Source organism: Ascaphus truei, chromosome 9 (assembly GCF_040206685.1).
Source record: "Ascaphus truei isolate aAscTru1 chromosome 9, aAscTru1.hap1, whole genome shotgun sequence".
NCBI classification, from domain to species: domain Eukaryota; kingdom Metazoa; phylum Chordata; class Amphibia; order Anura; family Ascaphidae; genus Ascaphus; species Ascaphus truei.
The window spans coordinates 49,498,099-49,521,122 of record NC_134491.1 but is presented as its reverse complement, the minus strand read 5'-3'; the positions used below and the strand labels follow the sequence as shown (position 1 = coordinate 49,521,122).

Here is a 23,024-nt window from a genome sequence, read left to right as displayed (position 1 = left end):
GGTATATATTTCGACTGTTTTCATGTGTTTGGTAGCCTTCACCTTGAGAAAGGCAGTATTTGACTGCCGAAACGTTGGACTTTATGGCATATTAAACCTCCTTTGTGTAAGACCGTGTGCCTGCTTCTTCTTTGTACTGGAACATTTGGGACTACAGGAGCTCCCCAGGACCAGCGCACCGGCAGCTAAGTACCCCACCTCCTATTACCCTTGATACTGAGTGCGTGTCTCACCCTCTGTCTCTTAAAATAGCAATCCCCTCTCCTCTCTGTAACCACATGTTTTTACTACAGCAATACCCTTGTGCTCCCGTTTTGAGCACTGACCATGCTTTTTTTTATTATTATTAATCCTTTGTCGCCTTCTAGATATGGAATTGTTGAAAATTTGCATTCCAGGGAACTTAAAATGGCTGCTGCAATGCACGCACGCATACAGAGCAGGGGTGGCCCACTCCAAGAGCTACCAACAGGTCAGGTTTTCAGCATATCCCTGCACGGGTGGTGCAGTCTTCGACAGCCACTGATTGAGCCGCCCGTACTGCACCAGGGATATCCTGAAAACCTGACCTGTTGGTGGCCCTTGAAGACTGGAGCTGGCCGCCCCGGCATTAAGGTTGCCATGGTATTAGCGGAAATAAACAGGCAACAATCTAGCAAAAAGGAAGATTTCTGATAAAAAATAAAAACGCAAGAAAAATGAGTAGCACAACAAGGTATCAGTGGGAGCTCCTGTAACACCCATATGCTAGAGTGTAAGCCCCTGGGGGCAGGTATCTCCTTCCTAATGTCCCCGTCTGTCTTCACATAAAGGTACTCCGGTCATACAACGTTATACTGCGGGATACCGTGCAAATAAAACATGACAAATAAAAACCCGACGTGTGAGCACATTCACATGTCTCAGACAGGTCTGTAGCCCTGCCCTTCCCCATTATCTCTTAGCTTACAATGCTTCTACTGCAGCTAGGGATTCTGGGTAATGACATGCAAATGAGTAGTGTGTCACTACTTATCCATTTTAACATGGATCCCTATAAGCGTATGCCTGCTGTATTAGGCTTTGGTCCCGCTGCGTCCGGCGGCGCGCGCGTTCCTCACCAGCAGGGGTATCCTTCTTGAGCCGGTCCCAGTCCCCCCTCGCTGCACGGCTCACAACGCGCTGTGACGCGTCAGCAGCCAGGGGATGCAAGAAAATTGTGATCCCGAGCGGTGACGCGTCACGAGGTGCGCTGATGAGCCTATCAGCGGCGGGGGCGGGAGCTGTCAGAGAGCTTCCTCCACAAGGTAGCGGGTGGTGTCAGCCACACGTGTGTGCCAGCGTTGTTTGTGCCAGCGTTGTGTGTGTCAGCTCGCGCGTGTGAGGAGGGCATTTGTGGGGGGAGGGAGCGGAAGCTGCTTACCTTCCAGCAGCCCGCAGCAGCTCCCTCCTGCAGCCCGGGAGCCCGTGGAGGGAGGGGGGGAGTAGCAGGTCCCTCCGCTCAAACCACGCCCCCTTCTGCTCAAACCACGCCCCCTCCCGCTCCCTACATGCAGTGCGGGCGCGCTGACTGAGGCCGTAGCCTTACACAGCTGTACAGCACAGCCTGGGTTATAGAAGTGCAGAGCCAGTAACCCTGCTCACAGACAGCAGCGCTTATTGTGGTCCCATCACACGGCTTTCCTTTTACCTGCTCTCGCTGCTGGACCTGCAGACTGTGCATGTCCTTTCTTAACGATGCATTTTTCTCTCTCAGCAGCTTAAAGACCGGGAAAGAAAGAACGTCAGTTCAACTGCGCCCCAGTGTCCGCTGCACCGACAGACGCAGGGCGCTTGGGTTACGGTCGGGGACGTTTCCCGATCCCACCCCGAAATGTTTACCTTCACATCCTCTTGCTTGTTTGCCACCTCGATCAGTCCGGCCTCTAAAAGTTCTTCCACCGTTTTTATTTTCTCATCCTTTTCTACAATGCTAAAATGTGTGAGAGAGACGCGCGGTTACAAAAACGCATCGCTCTCTTACTTTGATCATCAAAAGAACCGGCGTGCAATCTAGGGTTGCCAGGCAGCTTCTCCAAAAATACGGGACCCAATGGTGAAAGGTGCGACACACACAGCTCCATGCGGTTTCCTCTTCTACTTGGTCACACCCCCAGGCTCCCATTAGGCACATCTATTACCCAGCAGCAGCCAATCATGATGGAGAAAGCTGCCCGGCTCCTTCCCTACTCAGGGAAATTCCACGCCATCTCCCCCCTCCCCCCCCCCCCCCAAGCCGGTCAGGTCTATGCCCAGAGAGGTAATACCGGTATACACATACACGCCCAGAGAGGTAATACCGGTATACACATACACGCCCAGAGAGGTAATACCGGTATACACATACACGCCCAGAGAGGTAATACCGGTACACACATACACGCCCAGAGAGGTAATACCGGTATACACATACACGCCCAGAGAGGTAATACCGGTATACACATACACGCCCAGAGAGGTACTACCGGTATACACATACACGCCCAGAGAGGTAATACCGGTATACACATACACGCCCAGAGAGGTAATACCGGTATACACATACACGCCCAGAGAGGTAATACCGGTATACACATACACGCCCAGAGAGGTAATACCGGTATACACATACACGCCCAGAGAGGTACTACCGGTATACACATACACGCCCAGAGAGGTACTACCGGTATACACATACACGCCCAGAGAGGTAATACCGGTATACACATACACGCCCAGAGAGGTAATACCGGTATACACATACACGCCCAGAGAGGTAATACCGGTATACACATACACGCCCAGAGAGGTAATACCGGTATACACATACACGCCCAGAGAGGTAATACCGGTATACACATACACGCTCAGAGAGGTAATACCGGTATACACATACACGCCCAGAGAGGTAATACCGGTATACACATACACGCCCAGAGAGGTAATACCGGTATACACATACACGCACAGAGAGGTAATACCGGTATACACATACACGCCCAGAGAGGTAATACCGGTATACACACACGCCCAGTGAGATAATACCGGTATACACACACTCCCAGAGAGGTAATACCGGTATACACATACACGCCCAGAGAGGTAATACCGGTATACACACACTCCCAGAGAGGTAATACCGGTATACACATACACGCCCAGAGAGGTAATACCGGTATACACATACACGCCCAGAGAGGTAATACCGGTATACACACACTCCCAGAGAGGTAATACCGGTATACACATACACGCCCAGAGAGGTAATACCAGTATACACATACACGCCCAGAGAGGTAATACCGGTATACACATACACGCCCAGAGAGGTAATACCGGTATACACATACACGCCCAGAGAGGTAATACCGGTATACACATACACGCCCAGAGAGGTAATACCGGTATACACATACACGCCCAGAGAGGTAATACCGGTATACACATACACGCCCAGAGAGGTAATACCGGTATACACACACTCCCAGAGAGGTAATACCGGTATACACACACTCCCAGAGAGGTAATACCGGTACACACATACACGCCCAGAGAGGTAATACCGGTATACACATACACGTCCAGAGAGGTAATACCGGTACACACATACACGCCTAGAGAGGTAATACCGGTATACACATACACGCCCAGAGAGGTAATACCGGTATACACATACACGCCCAGAGAGGTAATACCGGTATACACACACGCCCAGAGAGGTAATACCGGTATACACGTACACGCCCAGAGAGGTAATACCGGTATACACATACACGCCCAGAGAGGCAATACCGGTATACACATACACGCCCAGAGAGATAATACCGGTATACACATACACGCCCAGAGAGGTAATACCGGTATACACATACACGCCCAGAGAGGTAATACCGGTATACACATACACGCCCAGAGAGGTAATACCGGTATACACATACACGCTCAGAGAGGTAATACCGGTATACACATACACGACCAGAGAGGTAATACCGGTATACACATACACGCCCAGAGAGGTAATACTGGTATACACATACACGCACAGAGAGGTAATACCGGTATACACATACACGCCCAGAGAGGTAATACCGGTATACACACACGCCCAGTGAGATAATACCGGTATACACACACTCCCAGAGAGGTAATACCGGTATACACATACACGCCCAGAGAGGTAATACCGGTATACACACACTCCCAGAGAGGTAATACCGGTATACACATACACGCCCAGAGAGGTAATACCGGTATACACATACACGCCCAGAGAGGTAATACCGGTATACACACACTCCCAGAGAGGTAATACCGGTATACACATACACGCCCAGAGAGGTAATACCAGTATACACATACACGCCCAGAGAGGTAATACCGGTATACACATACACGCCCAGAGGTAATACCGGTATACACATACACGCCCAGAGAGGTAATACCGGTATACACATACACGCCCAGAGAGGTAATACCGGTATACACATACACGCCCAGAGAGGTAATACCGGTATACACATACACGCCCAGAGAGGTAATACCGGTATACACACACTCCCAGAGAGGTAATACCGGTATACACACACTCCCAGAGAGGTAATACCGGTACACACATGCACGCCCAGAGAGGTAATACCGGTACACACATACACGCCCAGAGAGGTAATACCGGTACACACACACTCCCAGAGAGGTAATACCGGTACACACATACACGCCCAGAGAGGTAATACCGGTATACACATACACGCCCAGAGAGATAATACCGGTATACACATACACGCCCAGAGAGGTAATACCGGTACACACATACACGCCCAGAGAGGTAATACCGGTATACACGTACACACATAGAGAGGTAATACCGGTATACACATACACGTCCAGAGAGGTAATACCGGTACACACATACACGCCTAGAGAGGTAATACCGGTATACACATACACGCCCAGAGAGGTAATACCGGTATACACATACACGCCCAGAGAGGTAATACCGGTATACACACACGCCCAGAGAGGTAATACCGGTATACACGTACACGCCCACAGAGGTAATACCGGTATACACATACACGCCCAGAGAGGCAATACCGGTATACACATACACGCCCAGAGAGATAATACCGGTATACACATACACGCCCAGAGAGATAATACCGGTATACACGTACACGCCCAGAGAGGTAATACCGGTATACACATACACGCCCAGAGAGGTAATACCGGTATACACATACACGCCCAGAGAGGCAATACCGGTATACACATACACGCCCAGAGAGATAATACCGGTATACACATACACGCCCAGAGAGGTAATACCGGTACACACATACACGCCCAGAGAGGTAATACCGGTACACACATACACGCCCAGAGAGGTAATACCGGTATAAACATACACGCCCAGAGAGGTAATACCGGTATACACATACACGCCCAGAGAGGTAATACCGGTGTACACATACACGCCCAGAGAGGTAATACCGGTATACACATACACGTCCAGAGAGGTAATACCGGTACACACATACACGCCTAGAGAGGTAATACCGGTATACACATACACGCCCAGAGAGGTAATACCGGTATACACATACACGCCCAGAGAGGTAATACCGGTATACACACACGCCCAGAGAGGTAATACCGGTATACACGTACACGCCCAGAGAGGTAATACCGGTATACACATACACGCCCAGAGAGGCAATACCGGTATACACATACACGCCCAGAGAGATAATACCGGTATACACATACACGCCCAGAGAGATAATACCGGTATACACGTACACGCCCAGAGAGGTAATACCGGTATACACATACACGCCCAGAGAGGTAATACCGGTATACACATACACGCCCAGAGAGGCAATACCGGTATACACATACACGCCCAGAGAGATAATACCGGTATACACATACACGCCCAGAGAGGTAATACCGGTACACACATACACGCCCAGAGAGGTAATACCGGTACACACATACACGCCCAGAGAGGTAATACCGGTATAAACATACACGCCCAGAGAGGTAATACCGGTATACACATACACGCCCAGAGAGGTAATACCGGTACACACATACACGCCCAGAGAGGTAATACCGGTGTACACATACACGCCCAGAGAGGTAATACCGGTATACACATACACGCCCAGAGAGGTAATACCGGTATACACATACACGCCCAGAGAGGTAATACCGGTATACACATACACGCCCAGAGAGGTAATACCGGTATACACATACATGTCCAGTATTACCTCAGTTACTGCAGGGGTGAAAAACGTTTTGCCCTGCACCCCCCTGCCTCCTCTCACCTACTGCGCACACCCCCCGCCAATAGGTTATATCAAGCATCAAATGATGCCGCAACGTCATTTAACACCGCGTTGCCATGGGTCATGCAACGTAACCACACTGCGTCATTTGACGCCACGTTGCCATGGTGACGCGTCACCCGAAGCCGTCTGAATCAAGGTAAGTGAGTTCCAGAGGCCTCGCATGGTCCCCCAGCATTTAATTTAAGTGCCTTGGGGAAGAGCGCAGGGCCTCTAACCGCCCCACCCCACCTACCCCCCTTCCACCCCCAAAAAAAATCTTGCGCCCCCTTGTTTGTGCGCCCGAGTTACTGGACAGTGTCCCCAAATACAGGACACTTCAGTTCAATACGGGACACCTGGCAGCCCTAGGGCCATCGATACGTACCTCTTCTCCATTTGCCCCAATAAATCGTTATTAGCCTGGGAGAGGAATAGAAATGAAGAGTCCGTTGAAGTGACCTCAGATAAAAACCAGAGCACATTGTATATATTGGTATTAAAAAGGATAATCCGTACCTGGTCAAGAACCTGAGCCTGCAGTTTCTGGACTTCTAACTGTAACTCGTTATTGTGGTTATGCAAAGCCTAAAATAAACCATTGCAAAGCGAGGTTGGTTAATAGAGGCAACATTTAGTAAACCCACGATCGATGTGCTCATAGTAACTGCACCAGGGGTAAGCCAACTCCAGTCCTAGAGAGCTTCCAACAGGTCAGGTTTTCAGGATATTCCTGCTTCAGCACAGGTGGCATCAGTCGAGGGATATCCTGAAAACCTGACCTATTGGTAGCTCTTGAGGACTGAAGCTGGCTTACCCCTTAACTACTCTGACAAAATATTCTGAAGTTTTATGGAGTTGCATTTCTGCACTGTGTTTCCTAGAGAGCGTCAATCCTAATTTTACTGATTATTTTGTAAACCGCTCTGAATGACATTTTTAATGTATTATAATATAACAAGCCTTTTTTTTGTTTCTATAGCAACCATTTACAAAGTCACATCCCCTTCCTCTTCTGAAACAGGCTCTGGCACCCCCCTTTTTGAGCCCTACCATCTCTCTAGCAGTGCCCCAATTGTATCTAGTGACTGCCTGGTCACATGATCTTCCCCACAGAACTTTGCATCTTTGGTCCTCTTCTGCTGCACTGGCAAATGTTTAGTGAACCCCCGAGCCGAATCTTTGCCGATTGATCATAAGAGAACGGATTGATTGGCAACTTAGCTAATTACTTATTGTGCGGGTTGTATTGATCCACATATTAAAAGGGGGGGGTGAAATTTAATAACAAATAAAAGGCAGCTTGAACTGCTGCTTTAAGACACGATTTAGAAAACAGAAAAATGGTGTAACGCAAGTGGGCTCATTTAGAGAGGTTCGGAGACGGCGGAAGTCCATCATAGCAAATCTCAAATGAGTCCGTCTGTCTTATTTGGTTTGACATAGGAGCTTGGAGTTGCCCGAAAAAAACCCTATTTTCCCCCCCATTACCTTGTAATCCTCCATTTTGCTGGACACGGCCACCAGCTCATCCTGAAGCCGCTCCTCCAGCGCGCGGATTTTCTCGTCTTTCTCGATGAAACTGGAAATATTGTTAAAACGAAGAGTTAGCCGGTTTCACAAGCGAGAGAGAGAGGCGAGAAGGCGTTATAGTTTCTGAAATCCGTGCTGGGCTACCGAAAGCGGGGCAGCGTGCCCAGTAATATCTCCAACAATGAGCACAGCGAGATACTAATATTTCCGTGGACTTGCAGTAAGGTCATCGGGAAAGTATAACTCCTGCCTTTTGTACTGCCTGGACTCCTTGATAAAGTGTATTTCCATACACGAAACGCGTAGGAGGGTGTCTACCTCCATTTCCTATATGGATCAATAAAGGATCAGTTTTTCATTCATTCTGTTGGCGACACGCTCCTTTGGCTGTGCGCCTGTTTCTTTTTCTCTTCGTTACCTCAAGCACTTGGCTTCCCGCCAAACCAGGACATGTGCGAGTATTCTTCTTTTCATTTGCGCATTATCACATGCTGTGAGTCCAGGGACATCCCTGGGAAGAATTGGCAGGGGACATTGCTGTCTCCCCCATAGCCAGGGACATTGGGTCTCCTATGGGACTTCACACACTTATCTCACTAGCCCCAATCCCAACTCCTACCAATATTATTCCTATGACATGGATTTAGCGCTGGAGCGCATTAATCACCAATTATGCCTTTTGTACTAGCCATGAATGGATCCCATTAGCCAGAGGGCATTGTTACCAAGAGGAGTTTGGTCTTTAGCCCCGTGTTTGAGTGCGGTGAATGAACATATATTTTATATCGGCGGAGTGAATTACGATTCTACCGTGTGGTTTTATTTGCCGTATTCATTTTTACCTCCTTTGCATTTGTTCCAAAGCGTGTGCAGCAACCGCCTACAGTAGAATAGAGAAATAATTATGTAAGACGCACTTCACGCAGGCAAGAAACATCAAATAAAGCACAGCACGTCAAATAATCCACGTTTCAAAGGATATTAATGAAGCAATAACAGAAGCAGCGTTTCGTGGGCATAATCGCTGCAATGAAGGAACTATACGACGCCTTCTGCAAGGCAAAAGTGACACCACTGAGGCATGACGCCGACGCGACAAAGTTTCTTGCAAAAGAAAATCAGGAGCTAATCTCTGCAGCAATGAAACACACTTATAGAAACAGGTCAGGGGTTTTCAGAACGGTGTTACCTGTTCGTTCTTCAACGCCTGAAACTTCTGCAATTCTGCTTTTAGCGATCCATTTTCTCTCTGTAGTGCCTGGAAAGGGAAGTAAAAGCGTCAGCAAGACAGCTTCAGGCTAAAAAAGGTGTTCCGCATTTCCCACACATCAATGTGGCGCCCACCGAGATCACCAATATTAACTACAACGCAAACGCAAGTGCAATTTATAACGGGGCAAAGAGATGTCGGGTGGCGAAGTTGGACGGTAATTCTAAAGTAACGTGCGTCACAGCGGGACCGTCTGCAACACGTGTGATGGAATGAAATGACTGAAGATAAAACGACTGGAGTGGACAGAAGAGGGAGTCGGACCCGGAAAACCCATTCTGGTCGGCCCCTGATCAGAAACCACTTGACATTATTAGGGTGGAGAAGATGGGGGATGTGCTTAGCCCCACATGGAAGGGAGCGTGTGTTGGAAAAGCAGGTCACTGCAAACCTGCGTCTGTCCCCTTTTGTCACCTACAATGAACAATGAAGTGGTTACGGAACCAATGTCATTACAGATACCACAAAAGGAATGCAATAAAGCACGGAGTTGGAGGTACGATACCTTTTATTGGACCAACAAGTAGTGGATATGTTACAAGCTTTCCATCCTCTCAGCGTGCGTGCACCGGATGAAGGACCCAGAGAGGTTGGAAAGCTTGTAACATTTACTACTTGTTCATCCAATACAAGGCATCACAGCCACTCCTCCCTCTCGTTAACACATGGAAGAGGACCAACACGGCGACCCAGCCAACTTTGATTACCATAAGAGGATTGGGAATTATGGGGAATGGCAAATACAAATATCTATGTAACAACCCGTATACGCCACCTTGAGCTCTTCTCCGCTGCTTGCAAAATTAGCATGTTCAAAAGCCAAGGAATCGGCGGTCTGCTGTATCTGCTTGTCTTTTTCGGCAATGCTGCAATAATATTGTAGGAGGTTACACGCGTTATACCAACGACAGGATAAACTGGAACAATGCAGCAGCAGCAGCAGCAGGGCAGGCCTGGTTCCCAACACACTGCAATTCTGCGCAAGCAGCAAGACCCCTCTCCCCGCGCTCACCCCTTTTTTACCATCAGTATGGGCATCAGAGTGGGGGGCTACTAAAGTCCCGTCCCGCTTTAATTTCAGCAGCTCAGATGAGCCCATTGGCTCCCAAGATGCTTACCAGTAAAAGCAGCGCAGGAACTTCCTGGTATTTAACTGGACCAATAGAAAGTCCCCTCTTACTGGCACAAGGGGCACGCCACTTTTAATGGGAACCATCTACGAAATCTGTTGGTGCCCAGATCAGAAAATAGTTCTGGGGACCCCCTCGTTCCCACCATAACAAATACAGGGAGGGGGAGCGGGGGGTGTTATATAAAATAAAATAATAAAATCAATCCCAGAGAACTGCTGCTGTAAGAAACAAGTGAGGTGCGCAGCTCTGTATCTGCGGAGAAGCGAAGGCGTCTTATCGCAGAGGAAATTACAGGAAGTCGTGTAACAATGGAAGTGCCTGGTGACTGCGCGGCAAACTCCAGCGTTCCTTCTCTTCTTTCTAATCCAAGGGCGGCCAACTCCAGTTCTCAAGGGCTACCAACAGGTTAGGTTTTCAGGCTGTCCCTGCTTCAGCACAGGTGGCTCAGTTAGAATGATTAGCACAGGTAGCTCAATCAGTTCCTGCTTCAGCACAGCTTTGACTGAGCCACATGTGCTGAGCAGGGATATCCTGAAAGCCTGACCGGTTGGTAGCCCTCGAGGACTGGAGTTGACCCACCCTTGTCCTAACCCTTATCTTACATGCTGCGACCCCTAGGATGGGCAGGATATAATTTACGGATACGCGTTAAGTGATTAGACGCGTTGGCTGACCAAACTACATTATACTAACTGCACGCCAAGAAGGCGAGAGACATATTACACCGGGAGGACCGGGGAATTGTGAAAATAAAAACGTACGTTTTCTGCAGTTCTTCCACAAGGACCGATGCTGAAGACTGAAAACAGAGGAAACACGGGCTTTGTTAAACGTATTTCCCAGAGAATTAATGTCTTGCAAATTAAATCTAAAAATATCCCCATCTTTCTGCTTCTCACACCGCATTATTGGGACAATTTTGTTCCCTCCCCCCCCCCCCCCCCCCCCAATATTGAAAATATGAAAACCTTTAACGCGGTCGGATAAAGCTGGTAACATTCCTCCCAATATTCCCTGGTTATTAGAGGGACGGTTCGAGGGCTAGAAATATCTCTAAATGTATTCTGCAGAGCCTCGCGAGGGTGCTTTACCTGCGCTGCCCGCTGCGTGTGATATCCCTGTAACTGTATTCTGCAGAGCCTCGCGAGGGTGCATTACCTGCGCTGCCCGCTGCGTGTGATATCCCTGTAACTGTATTCTGCAGAGCCTCGCAAGGGTGCATTACCTGCGCTGCCCGCTGCGTGTGATATCCCTGTAACTGTATTCTGCAGAGCCTCGCGAGGGTGCTTTACCTGCGCTGCCCGCTGCGTGTGATATCCCTGTAACTGTATTCTGCAGAGCCTCGCGAGGCTGCATTACCTGCGCTGCCCGCTGCGTGTGATATCCCTGTAACTGTATTCTGCAGAGCCTCGCGAGGGTGCATTACCTGCGCTGCCCGCTGCGTGTGATATCCCTGTAACTGTATTCTGCAGAGCCTCGCGAGGCTGCATTACCTGCGCTGCCCGCTGCGTCTGATATCCCTGTAACTGTATTCTGCAGAGCCTCGCGAGGCTGCATTACCTGCGCTGCCCGCTGCGTGTTATATTTCTGTAACTGTATTCTGCAGAGCCTCGCGAGGCTGCATTACCTGCGCTGCCCGCTGCGTGTTATATTTCTGTAACTGTATTCTGCAGAGCCTCGCGAGCGTGCATTACCTGCGCTGCCCGCTGCGTGTTATATTTCTGTAACTGTATTCTGCAGAGCCTCGCGAGCGTGCATTACCTGCGCTGCCCGCTGCGTGTGATATCCCTGTAACTGTATTCTGCAGAGCCTCGCGAGGGTGCTTTACCTGCGCTGCCCGCTGCGTATTATATTTCTGCATCTGAACATTCAGCGTTTCATTCTGCTTCAACAGGTCCTTACATCATGCAAGATGCAAAAGAAGAAAACAAAAGAATATACACATGTTAAACATATCGCAGGCAGAAATATTTCCTCGTGGCTTCCTAACATACTACTGCACTGGTCTGCCTGCAAAACGGCCATTTCATTTCAAGATTGGCTTGTTGACAATAAAAGCCCTACATAACCAGGGCCCCAGCTAGCAGAGAGAGCTTCTAGTTCCCTACACTCCCGTCACTGGGATCTGCAGGTGAAGGACCCCTAACAGTTCCCAGTTTCTCTGACTTCCTTTGGGGCCCGAGCTTTTAGCCGCGCTGCTCCCACTCTTTGGAACAGTCTGCCTCGTACAGTTAGAGAGCCCCCCTCTCGGGGAATCTATATAAACCGGCTCAGTACCTACCATGCTTACCCAGGCATGTAATTAATGACCCACAACCTCTCCGGCATTTAATAGCTACAGCACCGTCCCATCCTGTATTGTATCTTTCCTTGTGTTTGGCCTCTTATATCCTTAAATGTTTTCTCCTTTTTGTAACTGAAGCGCTTTGCGTCTCACTAGGAGAAAAGCGCTATATAAATAAGGTTATTATTATTACTATTACTGCCTGGTCACGTAATACAGAAGTGCACATAACCGTATACACAGCTCACACTACCATTCTGCTACACATTGAAGGTGGAAGCCTCTTGCTTCAACATATGAAGCCGGACTCGTGGCTGATCCGACCCCAAAGTAATATACTAATGTTTAACGAGTTGCATTGCCAGTCTGGGAGCTGCAATTCTGCATAACGAAGCTAAATTAGCAATGCATTACAGAACCATCCGATCTAAAGCTTGATCTCTGTATAGAGCAGAGCCCCATATTTAATATGAAGGTGCCCATGATAACGGCAGTTGGGGACTTGTCCCTAATGTCCTTTAACACCCTCCGAGCACCAATGGACAACACACAATCAGGTGAGGCATTGGCAGATTTTCCACAAGTCCATATTTGTGTTTGAGAATCAGGTGCTCCCCGCAGGTTCCTGTAACTACTCTACACCAGGGGTGGCCAACTCCAGCCACCAATATGCCAGGTATTAGGGATGTCCCAGCTTCAGCACAGGTGGCTCAATCTTAGACTGAGCCACCTGTGCTGAAGCAGGGTTATCCTGAAAAACTGATCTGTCGATCGGTGGCCCTTGAGGACTGGAGTTGGCCACCCGTGCTCTACACCGTGACATAAATGCGCCATTTGAGAGCCACAATTGTCCCCCCAAACATGCACAGCTGCGTTATTTACTTTCTAGCAGGGAGTTAACCCTGTGACTACCGTGTATTGCAAATCTGTGCACCCTGTTAGCCAGCTGGCCAAAGCCTTTCAACAGGTCGTCTGCTGCCCCAAGTCCTCCCTACTCGAAAGCAGCAACACGAGGGGGGTGGCGATTTAATCCTACCCATCGCGGACGTATTCGGAAGGGGAACGCCAGAATTCAAGGCGGTACCTGCACATGAAGGGTCTCGCCTTGCCCGGCGTCCATCAGCTGCATGATCCTCTGCTCCAGCTGCTGCTTGGACACCATGGTGTCCGTCAGCTTGCTGAGCAGGCTCTGGACTTCTTTCTCCTTGGCGTTGAGCTTGGCCTGCATGTCTGCAAGGAAAGGAGCATGTGCCGTGTTCTCAGGGGAGCGTCGCCATTGTAGTGAGCAGCTCTGTGCCGCGCGAAGCACGTTATCGGACGTCACGGCTCTGCGGTGGCAAGCGAGTCCCCCTGGCAGGGTTTGTACTGGTACGAGGCGCATACCGCGGTTTATCAATTCCCATCAAGTCATGGAAATATCTATCTATGGCTCCTGTACAAATGTAGCTGTTGGTGGCATTCGGTCTGTCATTTCAAGTTGATTGATGGAGTATTGGCTTCTATAGACTAGATATATCCCAACATATAAAGATGGGGTGGGCCACCAACAGGTCAGGTTTGCAGGATATCCCTGCTTCAGCACAGGTGGCTCAATCAGGGGCTCAGTCTTCATCTTCGAAGGAGCCCCTGATTGAGCCACCTGTGCTGAAGCTGGGACTGATTGAACCACCTGTGCTGAAGCATGGAAATTCTGCAAACCTGACCTGTTTGTGGCCCTTGAGGACTGGCATCGTCTACCCCTGTGTTTAATTTTTGGACTTTTTAAATACTAAAATAGCTGCGCTGTTTAAGACCAGCAGGATTCACTTCTACTTTGCTCCGATTATCCCAATGCTTACGTCTTAAAACCAGCGATATTATTTGGAGGTGTACTAAGTGATGTTGAGTCGATTCCCGGCTGCATGGTCTGTTAGGCAGCAAATTGCACCTAAAATAATCCTTATTAAAAAATAAGGCAACAGAACAGGAGGGGTAAGCCCGATAAATACACCGTTAAGTTTCCCAGGAACAAGGGGGTCCCCACCCCTCTTCAAATTGAAAAAATAAATACAATTTAAGTAGAAATATCAAATATATTTTTATTTATATTACGGGGACCAAGGGTCACCCCCTCCCCCCCCCCCCCCGAGCAAAACATCCCTATTTTCAGCTCCTCCAAGATGCTCAACGATGAAGTTACTGGGTTTAAAGCTCCGTACGGGGAAACAAAATGGCTGCCAATTCTCTGGCCAACAGAAAGCGGTCACTTCATCTGTTGTGGCATCCTTTGGATGGCCATTTAAAACCTGTTTTTTGACGGGAGACTAAAACCAGTAACATCACCAGTAAGTATCTCAGAAAGGGGGGGGGGTATCGACGGAGCTAAAAATAGTGCCGTTCGGTTCCGGAAAACCCACACGCTTGTTGGGGTGGATCGCTCCTTTAAAATGATGACCCGTTAACCCTTTGAGTGCCGGTAGGGCCGCGGCACCACAATCCCTCCGGCACACGCGATCGCTCCGTGGCCGATAACGGAACGGGAGGGGTTCTCTTGCGTCCCACGTCCTGACAGATCGGGTTCCCGAAACGCGACCTCCCCTTCAAAAACCAGCAGGAACATTAAGACTTTGCTACTACGTCAGCGGTGGCCAACTCCAGTCCTCACCGACTTAGGGGTCAAGGAGTGCCAGACGCCATGATGTAGCAGCTACGTCTGTAGGCCCCCAAAAGGGTAAAGGAGGGAGAAATTAACTTCAGCCAAACCCAATCGCGGTCACCTTGCTGTGCGGCTTCGTATTCCGAAGCCCTTTTCCTTAGGTACGCTTCCATCTCCTCCGACCTCCGCTCTGTCTCCTGCATCTGGGCCTGGAAGAAACAAAACAACAAAATCGGTCACACCACCGCGCTCAAATACACACCCAGTAGTATATAAAATAATGGCACAGAACCTGTTCCAAAACCAGCTACCAAAACTAGAGGGATATCCACGGGTCATAAACATTTCCCAAACCAAAGAAGTGCGTCGGGCATCGCTCAAGGGATAAAACAAACCAGAAGAGATTACAAAAACTATTTCTAAGACAGGGGGGGGCAACTCTTGACCTCAAGGGTCACCAACAGGTCAGGTTTTCAGGATATCCCTGCTTTAGCACAGGTGGCTCAATCTGTAGCTCAGTCAAAGACTGAGCCACCTGTGCTGAAGCTGGGACCAATTGAGCCACCTGTGCTGAAGCAGGGATAGCCTTAAAACCTGACCTGTTGGTGGCCCTTGAGGACAGGAGTTGCCCAGCCCCGATCTAAGATCTACTTCTACTGTATTTGTACACACTTTAACGGCAAGCTAAAAGTCATACGTGAAATAATGCATGGAAACCACTTTGGGTAACTTCGGCGTCTTTTAATACTAAAAGCAAACAGCTGCAGTGGAGAATGAGTGGAGTCAAATCCCAACACAACTGCAACGGTTTCCTGCTTCTCAAGTACGATGCAAAGCGAATGACTGAGCCCATATAACAGACAGGGACCTGGCCTCCCCTGGGAAGGAATGCCGCACCGTTAGCTGCGACATGGCTTGGTCCGAATTTTTCTTCTGCAGCTCCTCCTGCGCCACCTTCGTATTTTTCTCCGTCAACTCGTTCACGAGCCTGGCGTAATCCTGACGCAGCTTGTTAAGTTCACCGGATTGTCTAAGAGAAGGAATATCCAGACCAAGAGACACTGTATATAAAACACAAACCCAGGTTTGTAAAGCTTAGTTTTTCTTAATTTATTTAAATGTAAAAAAATTAAAAAAAACATTTACTACTTGACATTTTTGAAGTACTTGTATATAGTTATTTTTTGAAGTACTTGTATATAGTTATTTTTTGAAGAACCGCTCGAGATGGAAACCAGTGCCATTTTAGACACTTGGAATCTATGAAGCGCTTAAACCGTTTTAAAAAGAACTTCACCAAATTCTGTTTTGCGTTTGATTTTCCTAAATTGCAAATACTGTAATTGTATCTTTTACTTGGCCATTTAGCCAGCCTCTTATACTGTAATAGTAAGGCCGCGCGTATAGTTAATGTCACCGCGACACGATGCGTGACGTCATTCGGCACTGCTAGCATAAGTAGTATTTCGCTTTGCGGTGGCGGCGCGGGCGACCAGGGCATTGATTGGTTCATGAGGCGACAGCCCCTGAAAAATCAAATATTCCCGGCTTCCGAAAATCGCGTCACGCTTACTATAAGCGAACGTGGCGGCGACAATTCATTTGTTTTCGGGCGATAAGCGCTGCCTAAGGCTGTGGCCACGTAGGAAGAGGGCGCACTGCGCCCTGCTCGCCACACATTTTTTACGTAAAGAACGTGTGAGGTGCAGCACCTGTGCGGTTGTATTTCCAATCTGTTACAGAATATGTTGAAGTGTATAGATGGCATCTCGGGCTTCATACGGGTTCTTCATATGGCTCGTCCCACATGATCTCCTTCGGTTCTGACATGCTAATGATTTAACCCAGGGGTCTCCAACTTAGTCCTCAAGGGCCAGCTTTTATGGATATCCCTGCTTCAGCACAGGTAGCTGTCTTTGACTGAGCCACAGATTGAGCCACCTGTGCTGAAGCAGGGATATCCATAAAAGCTGGCCCTTGAGGACTAAGTTGGAGACCCCTGGGTTAAATCATTAGCATGTCAGAACCGAAGGAGATCATGTGGGACGAGCCATATGAAGAACCCGTATGAAGCCCGAGATGCCATCTATACACGTGCGCGAGTGCCTCCCATCTCCCCCTCCCGGACATGCACCTGTGGCAGTGTATAGACCTCAGTATCAGGAGTGCTCCTACCCAAGGAAGTTACAGACACTGAAAATAGCCATTCTAGGCAATAGAACACGTCACTTGTGTATCTGAACTGAGAGAGAGAAAGAGAGAGAAAGAGAGAGAAAGAGAGAGAGAGAGAGAGAGAGAGAGAGAGAGAGAGAGAGAGAGAAAGAGAGAGAGAGAGAGAGAGAGAGAGAGAGAGAAAGAGAGAGAGAGAGAAAGAGAGAGAGAGAAAGAGAGAGAGAGAAAGAGAGAGAAAGAGAGAGAAAAAGATAGTACATACTTGCTTTCCATTTGGTTGGTTGCTGAACTCACTGCATCTCTTAAGATGCCATTTTCCTGCTTCAGGTGAGAAACTTGACCCTCCAGTTGTTCACGAATCTGTTGGAACTGAAGATAACCATTACATTAGGGGTGGTCAACACTAGTCCGAGGGCCACCAACAGGTCAGGTTAAGGATAACCCGGCTGCTCAACCAACCACTAAGCCACCTGTGCTGAAGCAGGGATATCCTTAAAACCTGATCTATTGGGGGATCTGGAGGACTTGAGCCCCGTGCCATATGTTCTGAATATATGTACTTATTTAGCACTGCAGGGTATTGTTGTAAGTTACAAGCCCTTAACCACCAAAGCTTACAATCTAGTTTTTGCTGCCCAAGTCACGATGAGCTCAGAAGAGGAGACTGGCTACGTTACCCCAAACCAAACGCACGTCATCTCCCCTCCCCACCCCCCATTCTGTCTGCACAAAGGAGCAGTTGCAGCAATAACTACCGCAGGGGAGAGAGCGCGCGGGTATTACGGTGCCGTGGCGATCTGCCTTCCATGGGTAAGAATGGTCAGTTCCTGGAAATGGCGTCTCTCCATTTAATGCCTCCGCCGGCTCAGAGAGCCGCCACAATCTCCCAGAAGCCCCTTTTGTACGGCCTGGCACCAGCACCAAGTCACTTGCTCTGCAGCGAGGTTATTTATAAGCGAAGATCCGAACACACAGAGAGACGTCCCCGGGCACCATCTGCTCCCGGCTCAGCCGCTCCGTATTAAAGGAAGCTGATCTGCCGCGGCAGCCGGAAACGGAACATCTGCGCTATGGGTTATTTAAAGCAGCAGCTTGGGTCGGCGCTGCCACCAGCACATACAGGCATGATGCAGCAGAAATTAATATCAAGTATGACTCGGTCAAACAAGAATGCCTAGAAACGGCTTACAGGGCCGCGTCAGAATGCCGCGTTAGAATGCTGTCTGTCGCGTTGTGCCTTGTGCTGCAGTGGCACGCTCCGCGTTAGAATGCCGCGTGCCGCAGGGGCCCGCTCCGCGGTGGAATGCCGCGTGCCGCAGGGGCCCGCTCCGCGGTGGAATGCCGCGTGCCGCAGGGGCCCACCCTGCACAATACAGGCTGATGTAAGTTTACCAGCTGTAACCCTTTGGGTGCTTTTGGCGTGCGCAGCCGCTCTGGCAGTGACCGGGTTAAAGAGCAAAGAATCTGACTAACATTTTATTTATTGTTAAAATAATGGAAATAATAACTATAATTATTGCTAATCGCTGCATCTGTTCTATGGCCTTAATTACCGGTGCGCAAGATGATCCCACTTTAATTGTCTTACAGAAAGAAACGATTGTGGACAGATGGGAGTCTGGGCGAATAGAAAGGCGGTGAGTGGCGTGGTGCGAGCGGCGGCGCAGCCTGACGCAAGAAAATGTTCATGATGCTATCTGGGTGTTTGTGGTATAACTACGTGACGAAAGAAAAACCAGAAAGTACTATGTAGTCAACCCAGGGGCGTTTAACTCCAGTCCTCAAGCCCACCCCAACGGGTCAGGATTTCATGATGTCCCAGCTTCAGCACAAAGAGGTTCAGTCAACGACTGAATCACCAGCGCTGAAGCAGGGACATCCTTAACATGGGACCTCGTAGTGGCCCTTGAGGACAGGAGTTGGCCACCCCTGGATACAGTATTATATTAATAACAGGAGAGTCGTTTCGCTTTACAGGCCCTTTTCTTGAGGGAGTTCGCGCCCTCTACCAAAACCCCACAGCATATCTTAAACTTCCAGGCGGACAGTCAAACCCAATCTCAATCCAAAAACGGAACCAGGCAAGGTTGCCCCTTATCCCCATTGCTATTCGCTATCTCAATCGAGCCATTAGCGGCCCAAATCAGAGCAGTCACAGAACATAAAATCTCCCTCTTTGCAGATGATGTAATCTTGACCCTCGCCGACCCACATATATCTCTCTCCCCAATCTACAAAAACTACTAGAACAATTTAGCCAGGTCTCTGACTACAAGGTCAATATGGACAAATCGGAAGCACTTAATCCTCTCCCTCCCAGACCCTATATGGAGACTACTAAAGTCTAATTATAAATATAGATGGAACTCCTCCCACATAAAGTATTTAGGAGTAAAGATAACCAACTCATTCTACCGAACTAACTAACCCCCCCCCCCCCCCCTATTTGACCAAATTAAAAAAGATCTGGACTCATGGAATAACCACCAAATCTCCTGGTTTGGCAGAATTGTTCCTTCTAAAATAAATATCCTCCCCCGACTGCTTTACTTTTCCCAAACCCTCCCAGTCCCGATACCATCAGAATTGAGAAACATACAGTCCCATATTTTCCGATTTATTTGGAAACATCGTAAACCCAGGGTCCCGAGGTCGGTCATGCTATCCTCAAAGACAAGAGGGCGTCTGGGGGCACCTGAGTGATCAGATACTATCAAGCAGCCCAGCTGCGCTAGGCGGTAGTCTGGAATAACCCTCCGACTTCCAATTGCTGGTTGGCAATAGAATCTCACCACGCATCCCCCACTCCCTTCCCAGTCATCCTATGGTCCCAAGCATACAAAGAAAAGCGACCCCAGAAACTCGAACTTGGAGCAATGAGATGCACATGGTCCATCTGGCTTAAAAACAAAGGGAAGTAGGGCCTATCATCATCCCCCTCTCAACTCACCCCCATTTTCAGAAACCCACAATTCCCGCCTGGGTGCTCCCATAAACTATTTGGTCAATTTCAGGACCGAAATATTAGGATAGTTGCAGACTTGCTGAAGAATGAGGAAGTTCTGTCCTTCCAGGAGCTCCAAGCTAAATATCCCTCGCTCGGCCTCCATTTATTTAAATTTTTACAAAATTAGGCATTTCCTTCAAGCTCTATCCCAAAACTCTAAATTTCCCCCCAAACCAAATCTGAGTCTCTCTGCCTCAAAGGCGAATACCAGAGGATTGATTTCCGAGATTTACAGAGCGATGGAGTTGCCCCCCCCCCCCCCTCCATCCCACTACTACATGCAAAAATGGAATGCCGACCTTAACCAACAAATGGACACTGAGGACTGGGAGGATATCTGGGAATCAGCTCCCAAAACCTCGATTTGTACCATAACAAAAGAAAATATCTATAAAATCCTACTCCAGTAGTACCTGACCCCGAGCAGACTGAACCAGATCTTCCCCGGGCACTACAGACTTGTGCTGGAGAGGATGTAGTCAAAGGGGAGACAAGGCCCACATTTGGTGGTCATGTCCGGAGATCCAGAAGTTCTGGACCAGAGTTCAAAGACTCCTTTATGAGACCCTAGGACTAGAGGTCCCTTTGGACCCTCTGATATATGTGTTGGGAAAACCACTAGAAGACCTCCCTGCCCCACTATCCAGGCTCTTCTCCGCTATCCTGATAGCGGCCTGGAAACAAATAAAAGCAAATTCCAAAAGAACAGTCGCCATTAGCAGAATAAACACAGTAATGAGCATGGAAAGGCTCACAGCCATGTTAAAACAAAAGATGCCCCAATTTTACAACACATGGGAACCATGGCCCGGCGTTGGAGCCCCTTCCCTCCTACAGATCCTAGCCCAAAACTGACCCTCCCCCAGGGTGAGTGGGATTGGTGACACCCAAACAATCTTCTTCCATCAGTTCCCACCTCCCTCCCATTCCCACCCCTCCCCGACCATCTTTCCTGTGTCGTTCCCACCTATCCCCCTTCCTCTGTCTTCTCCTCAGCCTACCTTCAAAAAGAAAAAAGAAAATGGTTTATCGGATTAACCTGTAACACCTGCAGTCATGTGCCTATGACTTCATTGCCAATTCTACCATGTTATTTCTTTCTGTAACCCTGCTGCAATTCTCCAATAAAGGAAGATTGTTTAATAAAAAAAAAAATAACAGGAGAGTCGCTCCGGTGCAAGCAAAGTTATTCTGCACGGGCTTCCCTAGATATAATGGGACATTTGGGACAACTTGGGGGACAGTGGGTAACGTTATTACAGCTCTCCGCAGCTTTGGACGAATCTGCTGCTACTCCGTGTTCATTTCCCCCTGTCCCATGACAGGTTCTATGGGCATGAACTGGCAAATCAGACTACGTCGCTCACGGAAAACAACATGACAAAAAGAAGAAATGTTTCGCCTACTTTCAGCTGCATTTGCTGGGCCTCCTGGTAGCTGCCGTGCATCTTGTTTTGGAAAACGCCGTGGTCCTTCTCCAAAGTAGCGATCCGCTCCTTCGCTTTGGCTTCAACCAAGTTTCCTTTCTGCTTCTCGGATAAAAGCTCCTTAAATAAACAAACAAAAAAAATAAGCGGCGAGCGCGTGTTACCTTCATAACCGAAGTGGGAGAAAACAGAACCACGGACACGGCTGGATTTCCCAGATCAAGGGCAGGATCAAGAAACTGCCGGACGTGCGCCTGGCCCCGGATGGAAGCGGACAGTTCTAGGCCGTGTGGTATTCTGGACATACAGTATACGGACTTCAAGGTCATGGGCCTGAGCGTGATTGCAAGCGGTTCTGCCAAGTCAGCCACGTACGAAGGAAGTTTCAAAGTACGATTGCTGCCGGAGACCGATGATGCCAGAGAACGGACCTTCACTGCCCAACGGGAGGTTTGGTCACGGCTCACCCCTCCACTTCCAAGGCAAGTTTAATTACTGTTTGGGGTAGGGGGGTAATTTAATGGGGGTTTTGCGCCTGGTTAATTTAATGGTTTTAGTGGGATGGGGGCTGTAGGGTAAAGGCTTAGGGTACAGGGTTGTAGGGTAAAAAGGTAGAGTGTTTTAGGGTAGGGGTAGGGTAAAGGCTTAGGGTATTAAGGCAAGACATTTACCTTAGCGGCGCAGTGACTGGCGGCAGGGCGAGTCACCGCGAAACACAGACCACATGTCCCAGACTGCGCCCCCTGCACTGTAGGTCCGTCTAGCAGTAATGGGATTACCACCAAACGCAGTGACTATATAGCACATTTCTATAGGAGCCGCCACTGGGTATAGGAAGCGACGCTTTGCTTTACGCAACTTTTTGAGATTCCATTAATTCTCCTTTTTTACTTAACTGACAATTTGGGGGGGGGGGGGGGAATCGGTCGTCACAAATTTCCATAGCAATCCCGTGTGATCGTTCTGATACTGTATCAGTAATAGAAATGTCCCGATCACAGGCACGAAGGAACAGGGGATTTAAGGGCTAGAATATGGCTTCCTTTATTCTTTCTGCGTCGGGCAGCCGGGATTTCTACTTTCATGGGGGCCCTGGCAGGGTCAAGTACATTTGATTTTGTAGCTGCAAATGTAATGGTCACCAAAAACAGGGACGGCCAACTCCAGCCCTCAAGAGTTCCCTCCCCTCCACCAGGTCAGGTTTAGGATATCCCTGCTTCAGCACAGGTGGCTC

The 23,024-nt window shown here is 48.9% G+C and overlaps 1 protein-coding gene across 1 annotated transcript in view; it reads right to left on the bottom strand.

Annotated features, from left to right (window-relative positions):
* Positions 1–23,024, bottom strand: part of KTN1 (kinectin 1) — a 92,458-nt gene that overhangs the window by 34,322 nt on the left and 35,112 nt on the right. Inside the window, exons 6-20 of the mRNA XM_075615407.1 lie at positions 21,770–22,009; positions 17,619–17,725; positions 16,082–16,214; positions 15,306–15,393; positions 13,634–13,779; positions 12,094–12,162; positions 11,027–11,064; positions 9,908–9,998; positions 9,052–9,120; positions 8,705–8,742; positions 7,821–7,911; positions 6,849–6,917; positions 6,718–6,752; positions 1,861–1,951; positions 1,670–1,738 (exon numbers count right to left, since the gene is read on the bottom strand). Of these exons, the coding sequence (XP_075471522.1) occupies positions 1,670–1,738; positions 1,861–1,951; positions 6,718–6,752; positions 6,849–6,917; positions 7,821–7,911; positions 8,705–8,742; positions 9,052–9,120; positions 9,908–9,998; positions 11,027–11,064; positions 12,094–12,162; positions 13,634–13,779; positions 15,306–15,393; positions 16,082–16,214; positions 17,619–17,725; positions 21,770–22,009 (1,374 nt within the window). The remainder of the gene's footprint in view (positions 1–1,669; positions 1,739–1,860; positions 1,952–6,717; positions 6,753–6,848; positions 6,918–7,820; positions 7,912–8,704; positions 8,743–9,051; positions 9,121–9,907; positions 9,999–11,026; positions 11,065–12,093; positions 12,163–13,633; positions 13,780–15,305; positions 15,394–16,081; positions 16,215–17,618; positions 17,726–21,769; positions 22,010–23,024) is intronic.